This window comes from Scyliorhinus torazame, chromosome 7 (assembly GCF_047496885.1).
Source record: "Scyliorhinus torazame isolate Kashiwa2021f chromosome 7, sScyTor2.1, whole genome shotgun sequence".
Classification (NCBI taxonomy): domain Eukaryota; kingdom Metazoa; phylum Chordata; class Chondrichthyes; order Carcharhiniformes; family Scyliorhinidae; genus Scyliorhinus; species Scyliorhinus torazame.
Genome location: NC_092713.1, coordinates 219924934 through 219938010, shown reverse-complemented (window position 1 = coordinate 219938010; position 13077 = coordinate 219924934). Strand labels below are relative to the sequence as shown.

General features: G+C 41.1%; 1 protein-coding gene across 2 annotated transcripts in view; it reads left to right on the top strand.

Moving 5' to 3' along the window:
* cpeb4b (cytoplasmic polyadenylation element binding protein 4b) overlaps positions 1–13077 on the top strand; it is a 146131-nt gene that overhangs the window by 68811 nt on the left and 64243 nt on the right. For both annotated transcript variants that reach the window (XM_072512079.1, XM_072512078.1), the window contains exon 3: positions 3084–3134. In XM_072512079.1, coding sequence (XP_072368180.1) covers positions 3084–3134 — 51 coding nt within the window. The remainder of the gene's footprint in view (positions 1–3083; positions 3135–13077) is intronic.

Sequence of the window (13077 nt, the reverse complement as noted above, 5' to 3'; positions counted from 1 at the left end):
CCTTGATTGCTACCCTAATTGTCAGCAATTAAATCTGGGATCATTCTTCAGAGATCTTGCCTCTGAAATATTGACATACCCAACATTTTGACTTTTATTATGATATGAAGGAATGCTTTTCACCAGTTCTTGGAAGGTGGTCTACAATAAGAATATTGTTCAGCATCCCAAAACGTATGAAGAATTGTATTTTAATATTAGGTGAGCGGAATATTGGCTGATTGTTCCTGTACATTTTATACACTGAGCCCACCCACTGCTGGACTGAACCAAAACTTAGTAGATGATTGCATCCTAGTCTAGGGGTGTTATGATCCCCAATTTTCTTATTATCTTGGCTGAAACCAATAACTTTTTTCAAAAAAATCTGAAGTCTCAGATATGTAAAGAATGAAACCACAAGATTTGGTGGTTTAAATGAGATTTTTTATTTAAAATTTTTTTTTTTTTTTTTTTTTTTTTGCTATATCAAACATGATATCTTGGAAAATCTCCGATATGCTGAAACCCATAATTAACACAAGTTGAATTGAGAGGCAAATGCTGGTTGATTGTAAACTAAATTACACATTCCGTAGCAGATACATAGAAGATCTGAATTGGCTCAGCAATCCACTGAGCCTTTCTGTTGTCAATCTCAGTGGCAAAGTCCTTCACAATTCTGTCTTCCTCATGATGAGTTTCAGCTCCTCCTCTTCTAGGACTTGGCCTGATCCCCCGCCTGACAGCAACGCACAACCAACCCGAATTCCATGGGCGCGGTCTTCATCAAACATAGCATGTTCTGCAGAACTTTTTAACTTGGTTTGGATAACAATGTTATCTTTATGTAACAGAAACTGCAGAAACTAGATCTTTGCTTATTCTCAGCTTCTGGATCTAGCCTCTGACTTTTCAGCTTGCCTGTACTGCATCAGTGCACTTCTCTACTTCTATTGTGCTAGGATGGTTGAGTCCTTTTATAGCTTTCAACCAGGTCTAGTCTCCCCAGAAATTTTGGTTTCCAATCTCAATTTCAGTCTTTGTTTCCCAGGAAACTGGACTAGTCAGTTTTCTTCTTTCACTTTCCCTTTTTAGTTTTCCTTGTTACGGGCATCTGGTCAGCTCTCAACAAAGGTTAAGATACAGAGCCAGCTGCGTAATGTTTTTAGGTTTTAAGACTGTGCAGAAAAGATAGATTTGTTCCAGGAGTGATAATATATGAAATAGAGCTTTGTTATTTTATTAATAGAACTTTATTAAAACAGAAGAATAGAATATTTAAATATTCAAACTTCACAGTTCTAACACTAGCAGATTATATACAGTTTCTTTACTTTAACATAGGATGCCCTATTAAACAACACTTGGTATTAAAATATAACCCTTGCTCCACTTACACATCCAGCCAAAGGCAACACTTCCATTTAGGAAGCAATTTTTCTTTTGTTAGGGCATCTCTTCCAGATACCTTTTCCAAATCTTTCTCTCTCTCTGCAGTTTCCAGGACCTGTTCCTAAGCTCCGCCCAGCCCTTCAAACAAAGCTTCTTCTCGAGGTAGTCAAACTTGAATCTATTCTCGTTATTTGGCTGATAGCCTATTCCCATTTATACAAAAGGCTAGAGCACGGCCATTCATATGCAATTACTTTCCATTGGTAGATCATTAGGTCATCAGACTCTGCTAATGGATAATGGCTGGTCTTGCAGGAATGTCCCGAATGATGTTTGGTGAATTACATTATGTATTCCTAACAAGTTTAAGTCTGAATGGGAGCATGTGACTCAACCAGGTATGGACATCTCCCTTTGTGTTCGGGTGAACAGCATTTTCCTTCAATCTGTTTAAACCTTTAGATTGTCCCCATTTCTGAACCCAAATTTCTAATATCTCTTTATCATGATAACCCTTTTCAATTAAGATCTGTCTCAAAACTGCAGACTTTGACCACAGATTTCACCACAGGGGCAATAAACTTTGGAGCGTGAAAGGGTGATTCATTTTTTTGTGTTCTGTCCCTTTCGCAGTTCCTGGATAATGAAGCAATCGGTGTCTGCATGCATCAAACCGTATGCGTTCAGTCTTGGGCAGATAAACGACAAATACTTTGTGCCAAGCAATGACTATCCTCAATTCTCTGCTTTCAATCGTATTCCCATCATCAATTCCCTCACCATCAACTTCTTCGGTCACCGTTAACCAGAAACTTAACTGGACTAGCCCCCTTCATACTGTAGCTACAAGAGCGGATCAGAGTAAGGGCAATCTATGGTAGCTGAAATGCATCCTGACTCCCCAAAGACACTATACTGTCCAAAAGGCACAAATAATGGGTGTGATGGAAAACTCTTCACTTGTTTTGCAGTTCTAACAACAAGCTTCATAGCATCTAGGATTTCGGACCCATCCACCATCTTAAAATCTACTCTTCTAACTCTGGCGCACCATGTTTTGGGTTGCTGTACAGTTTCAAGGGAACATTGCTCCCTACCCAATAGTACTGTAGTAGTACCTGCACTGCATCAGCTGCAGCAAATTAAGAAGAGGGATCATCATCACCACCTTGGAGCATAGCCAGCGACACCCAGATCTTGTGAATGGAAAAAGCTATACATACTATTTCTTATCTGAACAAACCTGACAGTTGTTTGTGCAATATGTTCTTGGTCCAGAATATATATATATATTTACAGAGTAGTGCTAGCTGTACAGGAATACTTTAGCAAAAGGTTGATCAAAAGTTAGAAGGTCAAAAGTTAGAAATTTTAATCAAATCCAGCACAACAATAACTGTAAATGTATTGGATAACAATATGCAACATGATGTGAATAGCAATATATAATCTAAATAGATCAGATACTTTATAAAGGGCTTAATTCTAAGGTGATACTGATGACAACCTTACAAAAGAAATGGTCTTTTCAGATTTTAATATGCTGTAAACAATTGTCAAATTATTGTGCACTAGTAAATCTCCAGGGATTGCACTAGCAGTTCAGAACAAAATCTGTGTTCGTAATCTAGGATGCTTTCTAGAAAGGGTAACCCAAAACTGGCTGGTCCGTTCATAACTTCCTATAACTTTGTTTTATTTTCATATAGGTCGTCTAAATTACGCACATCCTGGATCGGACAGTCCTCTTCCTATTAATGGTGAGTATTTGTCATAAATACACAAAATCATTTCCTAATGTGAAATTGGGAACACGCCAGTTGAGGAATTACAGGCCCAACCAGCATCGTATCACTATGGTGCGATACACTAGAATTCTAAGCAGTGAATATCTCAGCCCAGTTGGTTTCTGTTCTGAGCAGAAGTCGGAATGCCACCCTTCACTTTCTGTAGGCATTCATATAAAATCTGTGCCAACAAAACAACTAATAATCCTTTTTATTTATGTAACATCTATAAAGTAAAATTTTATAACCTTAAGGATCCATTGCAGCACGCATCTGAATAATTAGAAATTGTAAACCGAGAACAAGTTTGACAGTTGTAGCCTTGCATTACTGCCAAATAGGCATAAACTGCACCTGAAGTGTATAGTGTAGAATGACCTGCATATATAAAAATTGGATAAGTAAATTATCATAAAATAAGTATTTAAAATCCTTATCCGTATTTGAACTATAACTCATTCTTAAAATATACTATAAGAGAAATGATTAACCAAACATTTATAGACTGGCCTATTTGGCTGGCCTTTTCTCATTCTGGAATAGAAACATAGAATGATGTAGGACACAAGCCATTTGGTAAGAGCCATCAAATTAGCCCCACTCCTCGGCACATTCCCTACAGTCTGACAAATATCTCCCCTTCCAAGTATATATTCAATTCCATTGTAAAAGGTGCTTAATCTACTTCCACATCTGTAATCCTTCAACCTATGAACCCTTCATGATTTGAGCACCTCTATCAAATTTCTCGTCCTCTCCTCAGTTCAGGCCCAGTTTCTCTAGCCTGTCAAGGTAGCTGATTCTTTTCTTTATTCAGTGCAAGATGAAATGAATAAAACCATAAAATACATGGTACAACAAATTAGTTTGACGGGTAAGGCTATAAATCAATTTCTCAGTTCATAAGATTTTATAAAACATGATGCATTCATTTCCTTCAACTAATCTCTTTAGTAGTTTGTAGTTGAGTGCCAAATATTAGTTATAATATTTTATATGTAGTATGTAATAGAATCCATGATTTAAATTTCCTGTAGCAGGACAGCCAAATATTTCTTAAAATTCAGAATGCCCCATTAGTAGTTAGTAAGGTTTTATATCACAAAGGCTGAATTGACACAACTTTTCCTGATAGCTGAAGTTATTTTCCTCATTTTTGTTGTCACGTCACAAATGTCTTTTTGAAGATGGGGGGGGGGTTGTAATGTTCTCACTAAATTGCGTTAGTGTGCATGATGCAGCAGCTTGGAAGGTACCAAGCAGGCCTTATTCTGTGATGAATAGCAGCTGCACAAAAAAATGTAAAACACCATTCACTAAAAGTAGCATTTGAAAAGAAACTTTATGGCTGAGTGTGTCCGTGGGTACAGTGTGCAGAATAAAACCGGCTGACAAAGCACCTATGGGAATAAACTCTCCATTTTGAATTTACTGGATAGCGTAATACATATAGGATTCTGTTGATACACAACTGAGGTATATTGACACAAGTTAACAACATTTATTTTGTCAGATGGATGTCTGATGCATTTAGGCTCTGAATCTTCAAGCATGAATTATGTTGGCACATTGCGCACCCATAATTCCTATTTCTAGCTTCATATGTTGCTAATCTGGTCTCATTTATTTTAAAATGCCTATTGTGCTGTGGAGACTGCTTAATGGTTGGAAAGTAAATAAAAAATGCTAGAAATACTCAGCAGGTCTGGCAGTACCTGTGGAGAGAGAAATCGAATTTGAGTCATATATGACTCCTCTTCAGAACTCTAGAAGATGGAAGGTTAAAACATGTTATGAAGTGGAAAACATTTTCAGGGGTTTGCTGAATGCAACAAATAGTGTGGTTCTTTAGAAGAAAATAAAGGGAAAGACAAGCTAGAATTAATGATTGGTGGTAGTTGCTTGCAATGGAAGTGTCCACAAATGATCTAAACTAGGGTAAGCAATGGTGCTGCAGATTAATTAATTAAGTACGAGTCATTATAAGAAATGTAAATCGATTTACACAAATTAATAATTCTCCTGTTAATGAGTTAATCTTTTTGAAGTATGATCATCAGAAAACTCTGCTCACTCCTTCAATTTGGATAATCACATGACCTCAGTTATCCTAAAATAATATACGTTTGTGTAATAAAATTATCATGAAATTTTCAATGAATTTTCATCAGAGAAGAGACATTTACACTAAATCTAAGATGCCTAGTTAATCAAAGCTCAATCGTGCTCCAGCTCATTTTTTAATTTGCAGATTAAAGGTCATAATCCGCATGAAATTGCTTTTGATGGATGTGCATAATCTATTTCCACAGCAGAAGATGGCATCATGTTTTTTTTTGTCATTTCATGTTATGACCTGAATGGAACCTTATTGAAGTTGGGTTGCCTGTTGAAAGGAGTGAGTTATTAATTTTGGGGTTTCATAATGAAGTGCTATCCAGCATCCAGAATTGTAAACTTAAATAGAATTTTAAAAATATTCCGTGTTCCACTTTATTAATGGCGTTAAACCCCATCTGTCCCGGCCTGGTTGATGGTTTCAATGCAAATGTTTACGTATTCTGGTACAATAATCCTTGTAACTAGTCGTCAATCAGCTCCGTGTATAGCAGTGATATTTGGAGTCTTTTGTATTCTGTAATTCTTGGTATTAAATTTTGAGTAATATGCAAAGTGAGTTTACACTTTGGAAAGATATTAAAAGCTATGGGTAAACGGAGGCCAAATAAGCAACTCGTTAAATGTGTGCAGATTTTAAAAAGTCGTTAAAAACTGAATTGCTGTTGAGTTTTAGAAATGAGAACGGAGAGGACAGCCTAAAAAAGTAGCGATGAGACACAAGGCAATAGTTGGATCACAGTTAGGGCATTCATAACTATATATAATCTATTACATAAAGACTATACATAGAAAATAGAAGGAGGAGGAGGCCATTCGGCCCTTCGAGCCTGCTCCACCATTCATTATGATCATGGCTGATCATCAAGTTCAGTACCCTGATCTAGCCTTCCCCATATTCCTTGATCCTTTTAACTCCAAGAGCTATATCTAACTCCTTATAGTTACACTATTTTGGCCTCAACTACTTTTCTGTGCTAGTGAATTCCACAGATTCACCACTGTTTGGGTGAAGAAATTTAGAACATAGAACGATACAGCGCAGTACAGGCCCTTCGGCCCACAATGTTGCACCGACATGGGAAGTCAAAAAACAAAAGCCATCTAACCTACACTATGCCATTATCATCCATATGCTTATCCAATAAACTTTTAAATGCCCTCAATGTTGACGAGTTCGCTACTGTTGCAGGTAGGGCATTCGACGGCCTCACCATTCTTTGCGTAAAGAACCTACCTCTGACCTCTGTCCATTACCCCTCAGTTTAAGGCTATGTCCCCTCGTGCTAGCCATTTCCATCCGTGGGAGAAGGCTCTCACTGTCCACCCAATCTAACCCCCTGATCATTTTGTATGCCTCTATTAAGTCTCCTCTTCACCTTCTCTCTAACGAAAACAACCTCAAGTCCACCAGCCTTTCCTCATAAGATTTTCCCTCCATACCAGGCAACATCCTGGTAAATCTCCTCTGCACCCACTCCAAAGCTTCCACGTCCTTCCTATGATGCGGTGACCAGAACTGTACGCAATATTCCAAATGCGGCCGTACCAGAGTTTTGTACAGATGCAACAGGACCTCATGACTCCGGAACTCAATCCCTCTACCAATAAAGGCCAACACTCCATAGGCCTTCTTCACAACCCTATCAACCTGGGTGGCAACTTTCAGGGATCTATGTACATGGACACCTAGATCCCTCTGCTCATCCACACTTCCAAGAACTTTACCATTAGCCAAATATTCCGCATTCCTGTTATTCCTTCCAAAGTGAATCACCTCACACTTCTCGACATTTGCCACCTCTCAGCCCAGCTCTGCAGCTTATCTATGTCCCTCTGTAACCTGCTACATCCTTCCGCACTGTCGACAACACCACCGACTTTAGTGTCGTCTGCAAATTTACTCACCCACCCTTCTGCGCCCTCCTCTAGGTCATTGATAAAAATGACAAACAGCAACGGCCCCAGAACAGATCCTTGTGGTACGCCACTTGTAACTGAACTCCATTCTGAACATTTCCCATCAATCACCACCCTCTGTCTTCTTTCAGCTAGCCAATTTCTGATCCACATCTCTAAATCACCCTCAATCCCCAGCCTCCGTATTTTCTGCAATAGCCTACCGTGGGGAACCTTATTAAACGCTTTACTGAAATCCATATACACCACATCAACTGCTCTACCCTCGTCTACCTGTTCAGTCACCTTCTCAAAGAACTCGATAAGGTTTGTGAGGCATGACCTACCCTTCACAAAGCCATGCTGACTATCCCTAATCATATTATTCCTATCTAGATGATTATAAATCTTGTCTCTTATAATCCCCTCCAAGACTTTACCCACAACAGATGTGAGGCTCACCGGTCTATAGTTGCCGGGGTTGTCTCTACTCTCCTTCTTGAACAAAGGGACCACATTTGCTATCCTCCAGTCCTCTGACACTATTCCTGTAGCCAATGATGACATAAAAATCAAAGCCAAAGGCCCAGCAATCTCTTCCCTGGCTTCCCAGAGAATCCTAGGATAAATCCCATCAGGCCCCGGGGACTTATCTATTTTCAGCCTGTCCAGAATTGCCAACACCTCTTCCCTACGTACCTCAATGCCATCTATTCTAATAACCTGGGTCTCAGCATTCTCATCCACAACATTCTCTTTTTCCTGAGTGAATACTGACGAAAAATATTCATTTAGTATCTCGCCTATCTCTTCAGACTCCACACACAACTTCCCATCCCTGTCCTTGACTGGCCCTACTCCTGACATACCTATAGAAAGCTTTTGGGTTTTCCTTGATCCTACCTGCCAAATACTTCTCATGTCCCCTCCTTGCTCGTCTTAGCTCTCTCTTTAGATCCTTCCTCGCTACCTTGTAACTATCAAGCGCCCCAACTGAAACTTCACTCCTCATCTTCACATAGGCCTCCTTCTTCCTCTTAACAAGAGATTCCACTTCTTTGGTAAACCACGGTTCCCTCGCTCGACGCCTTCCTCCCTGCATATCCACATATCCAGTGTGCCCAACACTTGCAGCCTACTTCTCCAACCTATTCCCCCCCCCCCCCCCCCAACCAAGTCATGTTTAATGGCATCATAATTGCCCTTCCCCCAGCTATAACTCTTGCCCTGCGGGGTATACTTATCCCTTTCCATCACTAACGTAAATGTCACCGAGTTGTGGTCACTGTCCCCAAAGTGCTCACGTACCTCCAAATCTAACACCTGGCCTGGTTCATTACCCAAAACCAAATCCAATGTGGCCCCTCCTCTTGTTGGCCTGTCAACATATTGTGTCAGGAAACCCTCCTGCACAAATTGTACAAAAAAACGACCCATCTAATGTACTCAAACTATATCTTTTCCAGTCAATATTTGGAAAGTTAAAGTCTCCCATAATAACTACCCTGTTACTTTCGCTCTCATCCAGAATCATCTTCTCCATCCTTTCCTCTACATCCCTAGAACTATTTGGAGGCCTATAGAAAACTCCCAACAGGGTGACCTCTCCTTTCCTGTTTCTAACCTCAGCCCATACTACCTCGGAAGAAGAGTCCCCATCTAGCATCCTCTCCGCCACCGTAATACTGCTCTTGACTAGCAGCGCCACACCTCCCCCTCTTTTGCCTCCTTCTCTGAGCTTACTAAAACACCTAAACCCCGGAACCTGCAACAACCATTCCTGTCCCTGCTCTATCCATGTCTCCGAAATGGCCACAACATCGAAGTCCCAGGTACCAACCCATGCTGCCAGTTCCCCTACCTTATTTCGTATTCTCCTGGCATTGAAGTAGACACACTTCAAACCACCTACCTGAACACTGGCCCCCTCCTGCGAAGTCAATTCTGTGCTCCTGACCTCTATACTCTCAATCTCTCGTACCCTAAAACTACAATCCAGGTTCCCATGCCCCTGCTGTATTAGTTTAAACCCCCGCCCCCCAAAGAGCACTAACAAATCTCCCCCCGCCCCCCCCCCCAGGATATTTGTGCCCCTCCGGTTCAGATGTAGACCATCCTGTCTGTAGAGGTCCCACCTTCCCCAGAAAGAGCCCCAGTTATCCAGAAATCTGAATCCCTCCCGCCTGCACCATCCCTGTAGCCACGTGTTTAATTGCTCTCTCTCCCTATTCCTCATCTCATTATCACGTGGCACGGGCAACAACCCAGAGATAACAACGCTGTTTGTTCTCGTTCTGAGCTTCCATCCTAGCTCCCTGAAAGCCTGCCTGACATCCTTGTCCCCTTTCCTACCTATGTCGTTAGTGCCAATGTGGACCACGACTTGGGGCTGTTCCCTCTCCCCCTTAAGGACCTGGAAAACATGATCCGAGACATCACGTACCCTTGCACTTGGGAGGCAACATACCAAACGTGAGTCTCTCTCGCTCCCACAAAATCTCCTATCTGTGCCCCTGACTATCGAGTCCCCAATTACTAATGCTCTGCTCATCTCCCCCCTTCCCTTCTGAGCAACAGGGACAGACTCCGTGCCAGAGGCCCGTACCCCATGGCTTACCCCTGGTAAGTCGTCCCCCCCCACAAGTATCCAAAGCGGTATACTTGTTAGTCAGGGGAACGACCGCAGGGGATCCCTGCACTGACTGCTTCTTCCCAGCCCCTCTTACAGTTACCCATCTATCTCCAATCTTTGGTGTAACTAATTCCCTGAAGCTGCTATCTATAACCCCCTCTGCCTCCCGAATGATCCGAAGTTCTTCCAACTCCAGCTCCAGTTCCCTAACTTGGTCTTGGAGGAGCTGGAGATGGCTGCACTTCCTGCAGGTAAAAGCAGCAGGGACACTAACGGCATCCCTCACCTCAAACATCCTGCAGGTAAAATCAGCAGGGACACTAACGGCATCCCTCACCTCAAACATCCTGCAGGAGGAACATTGCACTACCTTCCCTGCCATCCCTCTAACCTCCAACCAAGATCTGGTCAATAAATAAATTAATTCTAAAAATATAATAATAATATGGCACTTACCTCACACCAATGGGTCTTCTTATTAGGTGTAGTGTCTCGGGTTTCCTCTCCACCAGAATTTATTGGTTGGGGTTGGGGTGGGGGGGGGCCTTCCCAGAAGTCCGCGGGTCGAACTTCCGGTTCCCGCCTTATATTAAAAAATAAATTAAAAAATAAAACAGAAAAGAAGAACAGAAACGGGACCAGGTAAGTGTTTTTAAAGTAAAAACTTACCTCCCAGAAGTCCCTTGCGCACCGCTCCCGCCGAAATCCAAATTTCTCCTCACCTCAGTCCTAAAAGGTTTACCCCTCTCCTCAATCTATGACCCCTAGTTCTGGGCATTCCTTCTTCTTCTCCTCCTCCTCTTCCTTTTCCTCCTCCTCCTTTCTTCCCTCCCACCCCCCGACATCACCTGAGTTTTTTACTTTTTTGTTTGTCTGGTGTCTGCTGCTCTGTTGTCCTGATGAGCTCTGCTGCTGTCTTAATTTTGCACAAACCAGTGCAGTTCTTAAAAGAAGCACTGATCCCCTTTTACGTTCATACTCTGTCCAAATTATAACCTCCCACTGTCTTTCTGGTGCACTCCGTTAACATTGTAGATTTATCAGAATGATGCCAAAAATGGTAATTTATAGTTGCAAGGAAAAATGAGATTTATAAATGTTTTCACAGTCAATGAGGAAAGATTATTTCCTCAATTTCAGAAGTTATTGACCAGGAACCATCAATTTAAATTTGTGAGAAGAGAAATTCTCAGAAAATTTTCATGTAGTGACTTCCAGGGCATGAAGTGCTTTGCCACAGGAAATAATTGAGGGAGACCACTATCTATTATGGGAACATTTGGATCAGTATTTGAACAGAGGGCAACAGGGAGAATGTAGGTTAGTGGAATTGCAGAATCACCAGAATGTTATAGCACCGAAGGGGGCCATTTAGTCTTTGTCTGTGCTGGCTCTCCATAGGAGCAAACTGTGCCACTCTCCCGCCTTCTCCCTGTAGCCCTGCACATTTGTTCTTTTCAGATAATTGCTCAATTCTCTCTTGAATGCCTCAATTGAACCTGCCTCTACCTCGCATTCAGGCAACGCATTCCAGATCCTAACCACTCACCGTATGAGAGCTTTTCCTCGTGACCAACTGGGCCGATGGGCCTGTTTCCATGCTGTGAACATCCATTACTCTATGACATTGCTGCTTTTACCAATTACTTTAAATCTGTTCCCTCCTGTTCTCTATTTTTTTTACCAATGGAACATTTTTCCCCTATCTACCCTGACCAGATACCCTTATTATTTTGAATACCTCCCAATCTCAAGGGAAGCAGTCCTAACTTCTCCAATCTATTTACATAACTGAAGTTCCTAATTCCTGTAACTAATCACATGAATCGCTTCTGAATTCACGTCTTTCCTAAAGTGTAAGAACTGGACACAGTACTCCAGTTGAGGCTAAACCAGTGTTCTATACAAGTTTAACATAACCTTGCTTTTATAATCCATGCCCCTATTAATTAAACCAAGGGCACTGTACGCTTAATTAACTGCAAGCTCAATTTGTCCTGCCACCTTCAATAACTTCTGCACATGTCTGAATTACCTCTTCTTTCACATCGGTCCCTCTGTTCCTCCACCCCCTTTAGACGTGGACCCTTTTTTATATTGACCCTCTGTGTTCTTCCTAACAAAATGAACCATACCATACTTATGTGCATTGCATTTCATCTGCCTCTTGTCCAACCATTCCACTAGTTTGCCTCTTTCCTTTTGAAATTCTACACTATCCTCCTCATAGTTCACAATGCTTTCCAAGTTTTGTATCATCAGAAATCTTTAAAATTGGGTCCTTCTATTTCTGGAACTGTAAGTTTGCTTACAAGGCTGTTGTGCTACATATCAAATACTTTCTGGGAGTCTATTTGCAACACATCAATAACATTCTCTTAATCAGCCTCCTTGTTACCTCATCACATGAACTCCCAAGCTAGTTAAACATGATTTTCCCTTAACAAATCTGTGCTGGCTTTCTTTATTGTTTCTAATGTTTCCCCACCACTGAGGTTAAACTGACTAGCTTGTAATTGCTGGTCGTCTTGTCTTTACACCCTTTTTGAATAAGGAAGTGCCATTTGCAATTCTCCAGTCCTCTAGCACTACCCTGAGTCTATAGTAGACAGGAAAATTATAGGCAGTGCCTCTGAAATTTCCACACGCTGCCCTCTGTAACCTTGGATGCATCCCATCTTGTCCTGGTGCTTTGTCAATTATTAACCAGAGGCAGCCTATTCAATACCACTGCTTAATCAATTTTAAACCCTCAGAAGTGTCTGAATTACTTCATCTTTCACCATGATCTGTTCAGCATCAGTAAGACTGGTGCGAATTATTCATTTCATGCCTCCTGCCTCCATGAATAAATCCTCTTTGTTCCCGAATTGGCTCCACTCCTCTTTTTACCACCCTTTCACTATTGTATACTGATAGGAGACTTGCTGTTGTTTTAGATTGCTCCAGCAGATAGTCAATACCATTAATTGAATAATTATGAGGTGTAAACCTCTAATTCCGTAAAGTATTTTTGATTTCTTTCTGGGAGCCTTTATCCTTTATTTTTCTTAATTATTGGAGCTTTCCCATTATTGTGATTTACTGGTGGGAATGTTTTTTTCCTACGCATTAGTTTCCCAAACAGTCAATTAGTTTACTAAACTGTGTCTACTCTATTCCCACATGGAATAGGAGGATCTTTTTTCACCAATTGTTCCAAAGTTTGATTAGTAAAAATTCTTGCATTTATTCATGGGATGTGCGTGTGTTGGTGGCAAGGTCTGT